The sequence below is a fragment of the Aptenodytes patagonicus genome, chromosome W, assembly GCF_965638725.1.
Source record: "Aptenodytes patagonicus chromosome W, bAptPat1.pri.cur, whole genome shotgun sequence".
In the NCBI taxonomy this organism is placed as follows: Eukaryota; Metazoa; Chordata; class Aves; order Sphenisciformes; family Spheniscidae; genus Aptenodytes; species Aptenodytes patagonicus.
Window position 1 is genome coordinate 2,166,483 of NC_134981.1, and position 16,851 is coordinate 2,183,333.

The window sequence follows — 16,851 nt, forward strand, 5'->3', positions numbered from 1 at the left end:
AGTCATCCACTTTCTTGTAAAATGGAGGCTTCGACATGTAATTTCCAGTGACTAAAGATCATGTTACATTATGGCATCAGCACGTAAAAAAAGATAATTACAATTCCCATATATCTCTTAGGTGTGTAACAAATGCTTTTATAATGTTTCAAACACCTAATTAGTTACTTCAAGTAAGACAAGTCATGTTAATGCTCCTTGCTGTGAAATGAATACTATTAATTTTAAAATGGACGGACTTTTACTACCTCGAGTTCTTTTTTTATCTCCCATTATCATTCTCCCACAAAATAATATAAAGTCCTTGATTATAATAAGCAAACCTCAAAACTAATGTAAATAGATCATCTGGGAATGATACTTTAGAACTTCAGCTGAATTCTGAAGACAGGCTTTAATCAAATATAAGTTTTTGTTTCAACTAAGTGGTCCCTTGACTCATTTCTTCAGTCTGCAACATGCAGGAAGCTAAACTCGGAGATCTATTAGCTTGTTGCGGCTATCTATGCGTTTATCAATTTGTTACTGAAAACAAGGTCTAGTGAATGTTTGACTAAAAATAAAACTGGTCCCAATCTTGCAAAAGCATCCTTCGTCAAAGGGTTTTGCATTCAGCTGTAATACTGCTGGTTTCCAGGGCCATTTTCTTCTTCTTCTTCTTTTTTTATTTCTTTTAAGATCAGAGCGTTTAATTTCATTTATTGGGAAAAATGTTTGCTAACAGCCAGTTAAAAAAGAAGGATAGCTAGAAATCAGGACCCATCATTTAAGCAACTTGACATTTCAAAGGTTGCAATCAAAAACTGAATGGTATTTTTGGGCTCTGTGTCTCATCTAAAATGCTAAACAGAAATGTATTACTGTGCAAATATTTCTCATTGTTTATAAATAAATACAGTGAATTTTTTATTGTAAATTAAATTTTTAAAATAGTGACATAAATTCTCACCGGGAAGACAGAATTCATTTAAAACTATGCACAGGTAATTAAATATGTCTTGAGATTACATCTGAGGAGTTATTTTTTGGTTTAGAGATAGATCAAGAGCAAATCGGCAAAAATAAACGTCTCTTTCTTTGCGGTGACTAACACGCTACCGCATAAATACCAAATGCCTGCGCGAATCAATGCTTGCTCATTGAGAAGCAAACCAGCAGAGACAGACGAGAAGAGGGAGCAAACAGTGAGGCTGAGAGCAAATCCGAACATCAAAATCGGATCAAAACTTGAACCTGCCTGTGGAGTGAAATATCGAATGTGGCTCATTTTGCAAATGCTCAGAACAAAAAATCGCTGCTCTAAATCAGTTTGCAGGTAAACGTGGGCAACAGCCAGACACAAATGCTGTTGGTTCGGAGGGGGTTTAAAGATGGAGATGGATTTAAAAAAAAAAAAAAAAAAGGAATTAAAACTACAGTTTCAACAGCATGTGGATGTGAGAGGTGCCGGAGATGATGCAGCACCTCCGCCCGCGCAGCACACAGGGACGGCCCGCTCCCAAGAGCTCACCACCTGGGCAGCGTCCCAGCAGTCAAATGGGAAACCAATCAAAAAGGCAAAGATTTACCCATTACACATTGGTGAACTCTGCGTTTTTAATCTTTTGGGTAACCTTATTACTTGGGCAGAAAAGAGTTGGTTTTTTTTCTTTTTCAGTGAGCTTCTAACATCAAGTGAAACCTAAAATAGCTCCTTTCTCTTCTGGAACAGTTCTCCTGTATGGCAGGATGGATTTTTACAGTCTATGTGCGTGCGTACACGTGTATACCTTGACGAGTGACATCCATCAAAATTCACGCGTTATATTCTACTGTTATATTTCACTATATTTTAACAGAAAATAAGCACAATCAAATGTATAGTGTTACGTATCTAATAATGCTATACATGAAATCCTCTATTTCTGCTCATTTTTTCATCCAGTCTGCTATTATCAGCAAATGTTATAGACTACATCATATAGAATATATCATTCTAAATCTGAACTTTTATCTCAACCAGAAACTTCCCTGAGTGCAAGTGTATTGGTTGACTGTTTACTTATTTCCTAATAGATTTAAGGTTTGTTTTAGCCTTTTCTGAGACGCTTGCCTTTTACCTTTAAGTGCTCTTTCCAATCATCCTTATCAGCAAGCAAAACCATTTGATCCCACGCAGGATGCCTAGCACGAAGATTAAAGAAGCATCCCATCAGAAGGGCTCTGGTGATTACTCTACGGCAGTAAGTGCAATCACTTCCAAAAGAGGTTTGTTTGAAAGGGCTAAGCCAAAAAACCCTTATGAGAGTTCAAAACACGGGAGACTATTTTTCCGGACAGTCCCTGAAATGGCCGTGTGCCCTCTGTGTTGCGTCGGCCTTGGTGGTGCTGCCAGCTGTCTGTCAGGCAAATCCTCCCTGCTCTCGAACCCGGGAAGGTCGCCTTACTCCAGACTTACAGTAATTTCTCTGACAATTCCTTTGCATCCCTGAGGTTAATGTCAAATCCAATATTTATTTTTGCAAACAGAAAAACAGCTCTTTTGTAAAAATAACGTGTAAACAATAAATAATTCAAAAATCCCATGGAAGCTTTTAAAGGAAAACTATGTTAATTTTCTCCGGCTGTTTGCTTGAAAGTTTGCAGAACTACGAGTGCTGCTCACTGCACTGAACTGGGAGGTGCATAGTCAAAAGTTTTAAACCACAGGTGGTATTTTGAGTCTCTTGCTGGAGGGAGCATAGTGGAATTTTTATTTTATCTATTTATTTGTTTAGTTATTTTAACACAGAGCCCGCAGTCTTCTGCAGGAGACTCTCTAACTAGGGACGCATTTAGTTGGGAGTGGGACTAAGGCATCCTTCTGGTACCCAGGACTTTGAGCAGCACACCATGGAAATTCTGGAAGAAAATTATTTTGAAGTGTAAGGGAATCTGGGGTGAGCTCTTTTTACATCTTTTTTAACCTCAGAAACACCACTATTTAAAGGCCTCATATTAGTATTTTCTCTTCACTGCTAAACTAAAAGGCTGAGTCAGAATATGCTTCAATCCGGCCGTGTGTGGCAACTCTGATGTTTTTAAGACAGAGTCAAAACAAATGAGACGTGATTACAACAGCGCCCTGTTCCACTGCTACCGGTGGCGGTGGCTGCAGACAAACGTTAAGTCCCATATGTGCAAAAACATTTGATTCAGCCGTGTGAACCCCGGGTTGGTACCCACTCTGGGAGCAACGAGGGAGCTGCTGAGCATCTTCACTTCCCCCACTGAACTCATTCATCGCTCCTTCTGCATCAGTTACTTTTCTAGGGGCGATTGATACCTTCCCTGAGCGCCTTACGACCTTCAATATATCCCCTTCCTGACGCTCCGCTGAGGTGTCGTTCTCATTTCATACAAACTGGTCACAACTGGAGACTCGACCTGAGGCAGGATGGAGATCTGAACTCTGAACCTCTGCCCCATCTGTCTCGCTCTGCTCCTGTCACTCCTCTCTGCTCAGTCAGGCTCGGGGGGGGTTGTGGAAGGTGAGATGCCCGTGTCTGACCTGTGAACCAAACCCAACAAGCCTGGCTCCCACCCCATGTTTTCACCACAAACCCTCCCCCCTGCCTACGTGCCGTTTATCCCACAAGTGACACCCTGCTGCAGAAGACGCTTGCCTCCAGCACCGGCCTCAGAAATGCCAACTTGAATTTAAGAGCTTTCTGTTACAGAGGGAGGGTGCGTTTCACACTCTTATCCCAAGTGCTTTGGGTGTTGCATCCTTTCGAGGCTGCTCAGCTGGACGAGACAGACACACGTTTCTATTTAGGATACCTGCCTCTTGCAGCAGGTACCACTGCTGTAGCTATCAATGCCTACAAGCTTTGAAACAAATAAAACCCAACATATATGGCTATAAAGGAAAGCTGGACGTTGTTGGAGATTAAGATGAGAAGCTTGTGAATGTCCAGGCAGGGGCAGGAAATTTTGCCTGCAAGACTGAGCCCTTTTGGATGAAGGATAAGCCCCCGCTGCGGCAAAGGGGAGCTCACTGATAACTGCTGGGTCCCACCTTCTTTAGCTCTCATGAATCCAATGTACATCCACTCATTTTTCAATTAGATATAGATTCCGTTTCAAGTCCCCTCAGAAGCTGAGCTGCCATCAGCACACACACAAGTACTAGTCACCAGCCAGTAGCTGAAGTATATCATAAGTGCAGTGAAATACAGGACAGGATACGTCAAGTGAGTTCTTCATAATGATGTACAAGAAGAGAAAAACCCAAGATTATCCTCAGGCATAAAATCATTTACGAAGTTAGGAAAAGAAAACAAAAACCAGGTAAATATGCAGTACCTTTTGGAGTGTGAAATGAGCATATACGATGAAGAATCATGCAAACACCAAACAATCTATAGGGCCATTATCACAAAAGAGCTATCTGCTGTGCAGCTCTAATCCCCATGGCCAGAACAGCCCAGGCTGCTCCACTGGGTTTGCAATCATGTAAAGTCTTCACAACCCACTCCCTAGCCGTTTTCAAGGCCTTACACCGTTTGCACGGCTCTAAAAGCAGTCCTCCTCTCCGGCTGATATGGGCTCAACGAATTCACTTCTGCCAGCGATGCAAAGAACACTCGAGCCTGTGTCTTCAGAGGAAGATGAAAGGCAAAATATGGAGCTAACAATACCTTATGTTAGACGGTCAAGTAATAGCTGGTGGAGGTGAGATCCATAGACGTCGCTGTCAACACAAATGGTCCTTCATACCAAGGCAATGAGCACTGTTATATAAATGTTGATACGATGTCTATAAAAATATACAGCAACAAAAGGCATTTCTAGCCTCACACTTCTTTTACCACGGGACGAAGAACACAAGGCTGAGAACCATTTGGAAGATAGTTGTAAAGACGTTAGGACCATCCCCCCGTCCAGAGGAGACCCGTGGTCTGTTGACGCCTACCTGTTGACGCCATCCCTGGAGAAGAAGACCGTGTACGTCTGGACGCTGCCTCTGGCTTCTGCGGGTGGGCGCCAGCTGAGACGGACAAATCGGCTGGAGACCAAAACAGGGACCACATCTCGGGGGGCAGAGGGGAGGACACTGGAACTTGGGACAGCTGGAGGGGAAGGAGAGGAGTCAGTCAGAGAGACCGGTGGCACGGGGGTGTCGGGGTGGGCGGGAGGTGCTGTGGTGGCCACGACTGAGGTGGTACGGAATAAAGGGCCAAGGTGGCACGGAATAAGCGTGAATAAAGTGACAGGGGATGAAAGAGAGAGAAAAAAACTAACAGTAAAATCACACCTAAAAATACACCATCCTCTAAATTGAACAGCAACATGCAAAACTAGAGTAGGCTACTTCCTTGGGATACTTGGAAATTATTTCTTGCACGAGCGATCAGTGTGATATGTTCCTTTGTTCGCTCCTATTTCACTGGTTTTGTCTCTTGCGCCCCAAGCAGCAGAAGTATTTAACCTCACGAACAACCACGGACTGACCACTCAAAGCCTGAAGCCTACAAACCGACTGGTCTGGGAAGAGCAGAAACTTAAGTAGGGTGCTTCAGCACACGACTTATTAGATAATTGCATCAAAGTGGGATAAAATGAAAAGAAAACAGACAGTGACACTTCATATTAACACCGGTCCCCATGGAAAAGTGCTCAGTCTATGTGCAAAATCCAGAAATGTCTAAACTGCAGATTCAAGTGGTAAAATTAATTTTAGAACATTTAAACTTGATAAACTCTTTACAGGGTTTAAGAGTTTGGTTGTTGCCCACCAAGTCCATGTGAAAGCTGGCCCATAAACATAAATGTAAAAAAAAAATTTTCTTTTTTTTTTTTAAATAATTTAGGTGATCAGCTACCTCCTAATTTAGCACATGCATCTTACGAAGCATCCACAGTCATCTTCTCTGAAGGCCAACATGATGTATAAGGTCTGATTTCACAGGCCACACCAGCCCTGAAAAGCAGGTTTTCACCATTGGCATCGAACCAAAAAGCAACTTATTTTTTTCATTATTGCAAATCTTTTTTGGTCAGTGCCCATGCATATACTGTGAACTATATTAGTAGCATTAATTTACTGTGAGATCATTAACAGCGTTGTATTATCTAAACAGCTTATGAAGAATAGCTTTATGTAAAAAGCATGACGTTCACTGAATACTAGCTTAGCATTTTCTTATATTATCCCTAAATTATCATTAAAAACCATGAATATTGCTATTATTAATAACAAATATTATTACCCCTTATTTATTGTCATCAATCCAAAACCAGAGGGAATTAAGGAATTTCCCAGTGGCATTTCCAGAGTAATGATGTGATGAAAGAAAATATCGAGCCATAGTCTCAGCTCCTTTAGCTGCAAAGTTGTGATCCATTATTTGCACTGAGGTTGTGTTTAGCGTCCTTAGTCACGGGCCACTGATCTAAATAATGTGCAAACACAAGACTAAAGTATAATTCTGTGTACACTTATATTATGACGACGCAACTATTTTGCTTCACGGTCAGAGCAAGCAGATTTGGGCTTCTGGTCTATTCTATATGTTGACTCATGTATTACAAGCGTAAGTGTGTTGTCTTCTTCTAAGAAGGGCTGCGGTAGGTAAACATCTCTAGAGAAGTACCATGGGCATGACTGGATAAAAACACACGGACAAACCTACAAGGCTTTTTCAGTTGAGTTCTGGTACTTAAATCAAACACAGCAATTCAGAAAAAGCCCCGTTATTAACTATTTTGGCACCTGAGGGTCTGTAGAAACTCTTGAGTTCCACCACAAAACACCCCGGTCCGTGGTTCCTCCACCAAAGAGCCATCCTCCTGGTGGAGCACAGCAGTCTGGCACTTCTCTTCCATCAAAACCCATTTAGTATTCAGAAACTTGCACTATGATCAGCCCCAAGTCCAGACATGTACATTTAGGTGACTACAAGTACGTGACTACATATATACGGGTGTCTAAGCTCCCCCCATAGAAAATGAGGACATCTAGCTAACACAGATGATGGAGCCCAAAGAGCTACTCAAACTACCAAACAAGGGGATCTACCTTTAAACACGCTGAATAAAATCTGGAGGTGAATCCGTACCCTTCGTGAGCTCATGCCCGTGAACGTGGCGGCGGCTGACCTGCTAGGTGTCAGCTTATGAAAATAATAGTGAAAAATTGAGGTGAAAAGCAGCAAGACTGGGACTGAAGCTCCAGTCCACTAAGCATGTGTTTTACTCTGGCTTTCAGTAAACTCTGTAGAGCTATCACTGACAAAAGCAATTTCACTTTTATTGTTGCTAACAGTGAATAGCAAACATATACAGTACAACAGTACAATATAGAGAGACATATAACCTGAAATTATCTCAGCAAGTAATGTCTGAAATCCTTCAACCTTTCATATGACTACACAAGATCAATCCACCACTGGTTAAACCATCTTCATCAGAGTCTGACAGGCTCTGATTTTAGCCTGGTGTGGTTCATATTAACTCCTTGCAAAGTGCATCTTTCTCTGCTCTCGTGGCAGTGTGAATAATCATCTACCTCTGTACAAAGCGAGCATAAAACTGGACTGTTTGATTCATTTTCCACATATGTAAATGACTATACAATCAACAGAGGAGGTCTGAATATAGGCCTGATAGGAACCGATCTTCCTGTTTCCATTTAGGAAGCCAAATGGAGCACCTCAAATCCAGAACCAAATCCCCCATTCTTTATAATGCAGAGTCAGCCGTGAGTTTTGTGACCTTATTATTATTATTATTTTGCCAGTAGGACCCATCCTTGCACTCCTAAAGCAAAAGTTCTTCAAAAATGTAGAAATATGCTTGATGCAGGTGTTCAGGACCAGCTTGTTTACAGCTTTTATTTGTAAGATACAGACCAGTTATAAAACATGCGCAAGGCCAACGATTTATGGGGTTTTAAAACAACTAAAGGCAAAACATCGTGCGTGACATCCCATTTCACCACTGCTTCCCATACACAGCAGTCATGGGCTGTCTGTAATTAAAAATAATAGGAATAGGAGACCTAGTTCAAAGAGACAAGGTGTTCGGGGGTTTTTTAATACTTTTCATAGGTTGGTTTGTTTTTTGGTTTTGTTTGGGTTTTTAACATATATGTAAGTGTCTGCCAGCAGGTAGGGAGGAGATCCTATTAGCAGCAGCTGCCTACCCTTTAAACGGTGTTTTTAGAGACCAGCAAAAGCTTATGTGGGATATACAAGAAGAGATGATGAAAGAATGAAAAAAAAAAAAAACCAAATTGTAATTATATCCCACAAGGGATTTGGTATCAAGAAGATATAACATTATTATTGCTAAGCAGAGGTGGCAATAGATGGCATGGGTTTATTCATGAGCCTCTCCTGGTAAAAGACATGGGTGCAAATCCTCTAAATCCAAGTTATAAAACATCTCATTCTCACCTGAGTGCTCACAGGGACTTTTTATATATATTTTTATATATAGATATACACACACGCACCCCCAGACCTCAGCACAGTTTTTGTACCTCTGTACAAAAAAAATATTAATTTGCTTTTCTTTTTCCCCCTACATATTTACCAAGTTGACAGAAAAGGGAAAGAAGTTTAAGGAAAGTTTAAGGAAAGAAGTTTTAAGTTTAAGATGGAAAAATAAGTTGAGAAGTTACTGTGCATACAGAAAATGTTGCTCTTGGATATCAGTAATATTGATCTAAAAGCTGTCCTGGTAATCTGCATTGAGTACCAAGTTCTGAACTGATAAAGATGAATTTGACTTTTCTGCTTTAAAAGCAATTAAAATTTGCCTTTTTTTAGTTACTCGTGTTTAATTCACATAGAACATTTAAGCCTGTTATACACATACCACGTTGCCACACGCCTAAATTAAAAATTATATTCATTTTTCAGGGGGATAAATTACTACAGAGAGAGATTGGGCTATATATAGGAACTGTCTGTATCTCCCAGAAAGTGGTTAATGGTCATGACATTACCCATTTAGTATTTTTTTTCAAATTATAACCTTACCTAAGCGAAGGCTATTCAAGCAATTGCCAGTTTTACACTTAGAGTCTGTTAAAATAAGAACATCTACTATAGGCTATCTATACTTTTAAAATACTGTCACAATTAGAGCTTGCCGATAAGATTTGAAACTCGATACTTTTTCAGCAAAAATGAGAAAACTATCACACTTACAATCTTCAGCCTCCTGCTGCAAATCACACTTTCCCTAAATATCCCACGTACCCTGATGCCAAAATGACATTTCAAGACATCAAATGAAATTTTTCAGCTAAGACACTACTTCAAAATATTTTTTATGCCTTCTAATGACTACTTCAATTCCTTGATTTGAATTTTTTTTAATATCGAGATGAATTTTTTATCTATTTCCATTTTAAAAGACTTTGGAAAATTTCACTGAAAGTATTTAAACATAAAAGGAACACTCAGGGTTTAAGCTAAGCATTTCATTTCAGAAAAAACAAGATGTTTTATTCAAGTTAAAATATAAACCTTGTAGATTAATTCAAGACTCTTCCCTGCAATATTTTCCTTGGGTTTAGCACCTTAAATCAGTTATTTGTACAGCACGAATTTCAAGCATGACAAAAGAACATGAATCTCTTCTCGTCTCCAAATCCTCAGTGTTAAAAGGAAAAGCAATTTACATGGAATTTTAATTCCAGAAATAACATCAAATACGTGCTTGTTGTCTGCTGTTGCTCAGTACAGCCATAACCTGGTCAATCCAGTCTTTTGTTACACTCCCGCATTCAGAGAGTTTAGTCTTTTTTTTCTTTTTTTTTTTTTCCCCAGAACCTTTTTGACCCATCTTACACCTTCCATAGAGCAAACTGTGAAAGTTATAAGCGCGAAAAGAGCTCGCTGCAGGAATATCTGTAACTCAAGAGGTGCTGCATACGTAACACCTAGGACCTGAAAAAGCGAGGCACTCTTCCAGTAAAATATCCTTAAAGAAGATGATCTGTAATAGACACCAATTTTGGTGGATTCGTCATTTTTTAGAATGTAGGCACTTTGGAAAGAATTATTCCCATTTCATTTTACAGAATGCCCTTTTATTTTAAGGGGGCTATGCCATTAAATGGCAGAACTGCGGGCAGCTCAGGAAGCCGAGGGGCCGACAGCGATTCCTGGGGGGAAGCCTCAGAGACGGTTACAGACCCACAGTTGTCACCCACATGGCAATGATGGAATAAAAACTTTAATTAAAATTTTTACTAACTTTAGAAAGGGGATTAAAAAAAAATTCTTATATTCTTTAAAAAAAAAAAATCAATATTCATGTACATTAGGAAAATAAATAGAACAACTCTAAACAAAACATAAAGTTGGGATGTAGAGCATGAGTTGCCTAATTTTACCTTGCACTGGCTATCACACAAATATGAATTTGCAATTATATTAAATTCGTAACACATCACAAATTGTTTCTAATTTAACAGACCGCACCGAGATCAGCAGATGAGAGGAGCTGTATTTTTACACAGAGTTACTTTAACACTGGAAGATTCATTAGACAAACTCAGAATATCAAGGCAATTCACGACTTACACATTCCAGATACACCCACGAGCAGGTTGGGATGGTAATCAAGACCTGTTTTCCTTCAGATCGAGGAAAACAGCCAAGGACAGAGGGTTTGTGCCACTAAAGAACCTGGTTTCGGCATATCCTTTGGCGCAGGGGTCCTGGGGCCTGAAGCCCATCTGTCTGGAGGCACCACTGATGTTAAACCATCTAGTACATGCCTTGAGAGGGGAACACAAGGAAAAATTCTGCATTTCACGCAGGCAGTTAAAAATTTCATCTGAAATTTCATGATGAAATGATGGATTTCATCACCCATCCTCCATGCCGCTTCTAAAACCCAACGCTAACCTGCAGCAGGAAGACATTCCCCGGGAAAGCCCTGGGACATGGATCCACGAGCTCTCATCATCCCACATTAAGTGATTAAATGGGTGACAATTGGTGCAATGGAGAAACAAGAACCAAATGAAATGCGGTGTTTTGGTCTGGTCATTAAATAATTAAATTTTGGTCTTGTTTCCAACACCTAGGAAAAAAGCAGATGTTCTATCAGATGACCTTTACAGAGATATGGAATAGGTGTAATTTACTGTCTCAAGTAAGTGTCAGATTGGACAAGTTACTGGTAGCTCGTTACTTACGGTCAAACGAAATGCTCTTTTCCGCACAAACAACTTCTATTACCTTTCCTGGGGACCATTTACAAAATTTGGCCTCTCCGGTTTTTATCCAGACGAATAATCATACAACACAGTTTCAAAGCATCGCATTCAAAAAGCATTCCTTCAGGCGTTGCGTGCTCAAATCCATCCTCCAAATGCCAGCAGAGATCACGTTGGCACAGCTCGTATGCAAGTGCACGCATCTACATTTGATGTGTTCACACGCATCAGGTTTTACCAACGACACGGAGCACATGCCAGGGTGTCAGGGTACATCAGCATATGTTTAGAGATTTTCAGCCCATATGCAGCAATACTAATTTACCAAATAAAAGATCTGTCCTCGTTGCCATACGTACTTCCTCCCTTCTGGCTTCTTGCACAGTAATTCATTATTACTTGGTGCCATAATGATGTTCTTAGAAACAAGTCATGCAGTACTAATTTTCATTATGCCTCTTTTATGACATTACGAACCTTGCTATAAATCACTGAAGTTCATGTGTGTCAACAACGCCTGATGCTACTGTACGAGGAATTCACTCCTGACTCAGCACCTCGCAGGATTAGGCCAATAGCGCTTTGGAAACAGCACGTACGTATCTGAAATACAAAACCTCACGGAGACCAGGGAGATTTTGATAGTTCCACCCTATGCAGTAACAACCACATCAGAAGCTAAATACACACTAGTGCTTCTCTGTTCTCTCCAGCCTCATTTTCTCAAATACAAGCAAGAGAGATGCACGTAAGGATAACAGCTTAATTGCTGAGTTGTGATAGAGGGAGGAAGGAGGCTAGTTATCTGCTAAACGGCGTGATCTCAAACTAGTAAACAGGGACACCTCCACGAAAGGCAAGCCAGTTTATCTCCTCCTACACACTCCTCTTGATAGGGAGGTGTTGCTCATGCTCACAGAGGAGCACACAGGATCTGTCCCCAGGATGGAGCACGAGACTCTGCAGCTGCAACCGCAGTTAGTGAAGGAAAAATGCCTGGAGGGCCACACCACAAAACCCAGCACCAACACACCCTTCCCCGTCCCTGTGAAACTCAGGACGTCTGAACTGCCCTCTAGCCTACACCTGCAATACAGCCGTACTTTTCTAGGGTTTTAGTCTCCGCTCATCACTGCAACGTCTGACCACCTTGCAGCAGCAGGTGGAAAACCAAGACGAACATCCGTCAAACATTTACTCTTTCAACCTCCAGCCCTGCTTTGTGCATGGACAGGCACTGGAGGGAAGACAGACGGAGAAGACGACCACATTGCACCTTCACTTCTCCCAGAGAAGAGTCAACAGCTTTCATTTTTTCCTCGTCTTCCACGGGGGAGAGAGCCTGAAGGGGTGACAAAGCATATGGAAGACAAGAGAAGGATAAATGTCTGGGAAACGGGATGCCCACTGCAAGATCTGAAAGCTGAGGTATGCTGGGGTGGGGAGCAAGAAGAGAGGCCAGGAGGAAAGTCCATGGAAGAGCACACGTCAGGTGGTCAGAGAGGCAAAAGGATAAGGTCAGGCCAAAGGCGGCTACAATAACTATCAAAGGAATAGCACAGGTTAAAATATAATTTGCCTGGATCTCCTATAAGAGTCAAAAGATGTGCTGTCTGTGTTTACTTTGAAATTCAGCAGTGCAATACAGAACTACAAGACCCCATAATTCCTATTAATCCAGGGCAGTTTTGGCCAATGGTTATACTGAAAGCTATTTTAAGGAAGTTGCAACCCGGACACTTACCTGCTGTTAAATGTGCAAAACAATACCTTGTACAACTGTGGCCCCTTCGGGGAGTTAAGAGTAATTATTTGAACCTGTAGCAGGACGTAAGCAGGAAAGGCAAGGCACAGAGCTTTGCGCAGGGGCCGAAAGGAGGAGAGCATCTGTGGGGATGATAGTATTTGCATTGTCACGGTAAAGCTGCTCGGTCAGAGTTAGAAGGAAGCGATTTTATTTTTCTCAGATCATTAACTATTGTCACCTAAGAGCTACTCTATGCAAAAAACCAGGCTGGGTCAAGGCAATGAAGATGAAGTCCTGCTGACCAAGGTCTAAGGACGCTGGGTGTGAAGAGCTGCCTGGCACCACTATTCCAGCAAAGTTCCAGGTGTTTCTCCACCAGAAAAGGAGACATTTTAGTGGTTTCAGTTACTTTTGGAGAGCTGGTGTTCCCCAGGCTGGCAGCTGCAGCCCTCCACGGACACATGCTACATCCACACGCCCATCACTGCTGTGCCAGCACAGCAACAGCACTATTAGCACAGGCACAGCCACTACCCACTATTTTATTTTAAAAAGTCACCTATAAATGATACAAACTACTTCCATATCATTTCTTTAACTGCAGTAAATCTGAGATATTTCTGTTTTCATACCTGAGCTTGTTTTGGACACAGCTTGGCCAGGAGTTCTCCAAGGGGAGACTCGGACAGGCTGGTATGTGCATGTGCTTCTCTCTTCCCCTGCATGTGAGAGACAGGCACGCCGGTATGCACATCTGTCTGCATATTATATTCCATTTCTTTCCTTTTACAGCTGAGAAAATTGCTATTCACATTTGCAAGAAAAAAAAATCAATGGCAAATATGGCCTTAATGGCTGCTTACGTTCATGCAGTGAAGAGATCTTATTAATTAACTGACACTGCACTGTAAAAAAAATTAAAAAACCAATGGGCAAACCCACCACTGATCAGCTCTCGTGTTCAGAGAAGCGCTATCACTCTCCCCCTTGGAGCTGTGAAGGCAGGGCTGGCGTCACCGTGCAGGTGACATCTGTCATCATCAATTAGTCACCAAGAAAAATGGGGGGGCGAGGGGCAATGGGCTGTTGATTGCAAGAAATTCAATCACCCGCAAATGCTCCCTGAGGAAATGCTGGTCAGTTAATCTAGTCAGCCATCTCCGACCCACCGAACAATAGCTGCCGCCCACGGAAAAAGCAGAAATAAACTAAAGATTTTTAAAGCAGCCAAGGGACTTGGAAGGCATTTCATGGTCAAATGCCAACAGTGTTAAACAGCAACCATAAATGTTGTCATCATCTGTGGTGTTCAAAATACAGCAGGAGAGAGCGAGCACGTTCATTATTTTTGCAAGCGAAACTCAGGGGTGCAGCAGCTGCCTCTAGTAACGACAGGGAGAGTGGCTGGAAGGTCAAGTATTTCCCACTGTTCGTGATCAGCTTCTTGTCTTCTTCCTCCCTGTGACCACCAGCTCTCCTGCAACAGAGTGCTGTGCGTGGCTTTTTTTTTTTTTTTTAGCAAAAGTTAAACTTGCTTTAAAACTGAGCCCTGAAGGGTTTCAAGCTATTCATGAATGTAATGAGGTTGAATAACAGTTTTTGCTGAGGAAAAAAAAACATAGAGGGAAAAATTTGAAAGCATGACAGCGTGAGATGTTCTTATTCTGAGAAATAACCATTTCTTTTAAGAAATATTATAGTATGTCTCAGTTTGTTCTCAGTGAAACTTTCTGACTTTTGATTTTTAAATATCTTCTCATTTTCAATATTTGGATTATATTTGAATCAAAACTGCACCCCCTTGGCTTTCTTCTTTAGAGCACCCCGAAACAGCATAAGCTTGGAGCACCTACCCAGGGGACCGCAACTTGCTGCCACATTTGAGGTTTGGGCACTCTGATGTCTGGTGGACTTTTCAGGGGGGCAGACTATGTACTTAAAACATTTACTCACACTTAGAAATGTCAATCAAGATCCATCTCTCAGTCTCTCTTTTACCTCAAGTTATATTCACAGCAGCATGTAGCCACAGAAGTCCAACATTTAGCACCAATGAGACCTTCAAAGGTCTTCAGCCAACTGCTATTTGAATGTATGAGAAAGTAAAATCTCTAAATTATACTGAACATATACTCATTGCTGCTACTAAACTCCCACAAGGTTTTGCCGATAGACACACACGAGCCTCCAAGCCTTGACACCGTCAACTCACGTGAACCTTCAGCTCACGCACGCCTTGGCAGCTCTTCCAGGAATGGAGCCTCCTCACCAAGCCTAGCCTAGGCTGACAGCAGGATTTAAAGATTTGCTGCTGCCTTTAATATTGGGCTAAACCCTTTGCTTTCAGAGAGAGCGGAACAAAGCAGGTCCCTCTGTGTCAATAAGGTATTTTACAGCAGACTTAAAAATAATAATAATAATTAATAATAACAACTCCAATCTAAGAATCCCAAGTAAAGCAACAAAATGCTTCAGCATCACACTCTCTTCTTAACAGCATTTCTCCTAATGTGGCTAAATGAGGTTTTTACTCAGTATTTTAGTTCTTGTGGTTTCTATCCTTAGGCACCTAATTCTTCTCAAATACTGTACAATAAATTAGTCCTTTTCTGTAGCTCAGGCTTCCACCAGGCACGTTACTCCTTTTATTTTATTTTATTTTATTTTATTTTATTTTATTTTATTTTATTTCTTAATGTTACTCAAAGTTTTGGCAGAAGGTGGCATGTGTTACCTGATTTGTTCAGCAAATTATTTATCAAAATCACTGACACGAGTGTGAATTTTCAAGGCAGCCATGCATGGCTAACGGCGATGCTTTTGAGATCAATCTTTCTGCACCTCTCCTCCTCATCTGAAAAATGGAGAATTGTGAAACCAAGTGTGTTCATCGTTGCACAGAGGTTCATACATTCTGGTACCGAGCACCGGAGAAAAGACCAGGAAAAAAAATTAGTAACACCATCTTCAAAGCAGGGTTTAAACAGCATGAAGGAAATAAGGAACAAGAAGACAAAGCTAAACCTGCAGAGCCATACAAAGTATGGAGTGTTTCCAGTACTGAAGCATCATCTTGTACTCAAGTGAGAAGCTTTAGGACCTTACAATCGCAAGGGCAGCCACGAAGCGTCAGGGAGGCCAACTCCAAGGTGTGCTTTGCAACAGCAGGAATTTATCATACTTCGCTAAAATACCTGTGGATAGCCTGGCAAACTGACCTCTCTCCACCACGCCATCATGAGGTAGCAGCCCGCAAGCTTGATTTTTTTTACTCCCAAAAATTAAATCAAACTTTCCTGCAGCGACTCTTCTTAAACGCACAAGGCTTTGAAAGCTGGTACGTGATGGGAATGGCTTTGAAGAAAAATGGAAAGATACTGGATCTCCCAGTCTTTTAAATTACCTGCCTTTGGTAGGAAATCCCTGAATCAGCCACGTGCTGCCTCCTCACGGGTGACCACATGAAGGCTCCAACACTGCGTGGGCTCGGAGCATCTCCTTCAGCCGTCCCTCTCCTCCAGCGTATATCTGCTAAGGCTTATCGCCTCAATTCACTGGCTGTTTATTATTATTCTTTCCCTAAAATCTTTGCTCAGTCTGCCTCAGCCTCCCACCCACCTCTGTCTCACAGAGAGGAGACCTATCTCCGTGACTTGCCTTGGCAACAACAAGCCTGGTCCCAGACCTGGTTAACTAATGCTGCTCAGGAGCTGCTCCCGTGATGAACCTGATCTTAACCAACCCCTACAGCACCCGCTTCTATGGCTACACGCCGGAATGAACCGATGAATAAATGAATCAAGCCTTTTACAGCAATTTTCCCAAGAAAGTATTTTGAGTTCCTCAATGGAACCATGGTCCACAACGCTTCTTAGGTCTCTCAATAAACTGCAAAAACCTG

At 41.6% G+C, this 16,851-nt stretch overlaps 1 protein-coding gene across 2 annotated transcripts in view; it reads right to left on the reverse strand.

Annotated features, from left to right (window-relative positions):
* LOC143172078 (netrin receptor DCC-like) overlaps positions 1-16,851 on the reverse strand; it is a 575,708-nt gene that overhangs the window by 173,167 nt on the left and 385,690 nt on the right. For both annotated transcript variants that reach the window (XM_076361323.1, XM_076361322.1), the window contains exon 8: positions 4,937-5,093. In XM_076361323.1, coding sequence (XP_076217438.1) covers positions 4,937-5,093 — 157 coding nt within the window. The remainder of the gene's footprint in view (positions 1-4,936; positions 5,094-16,851) is intronic.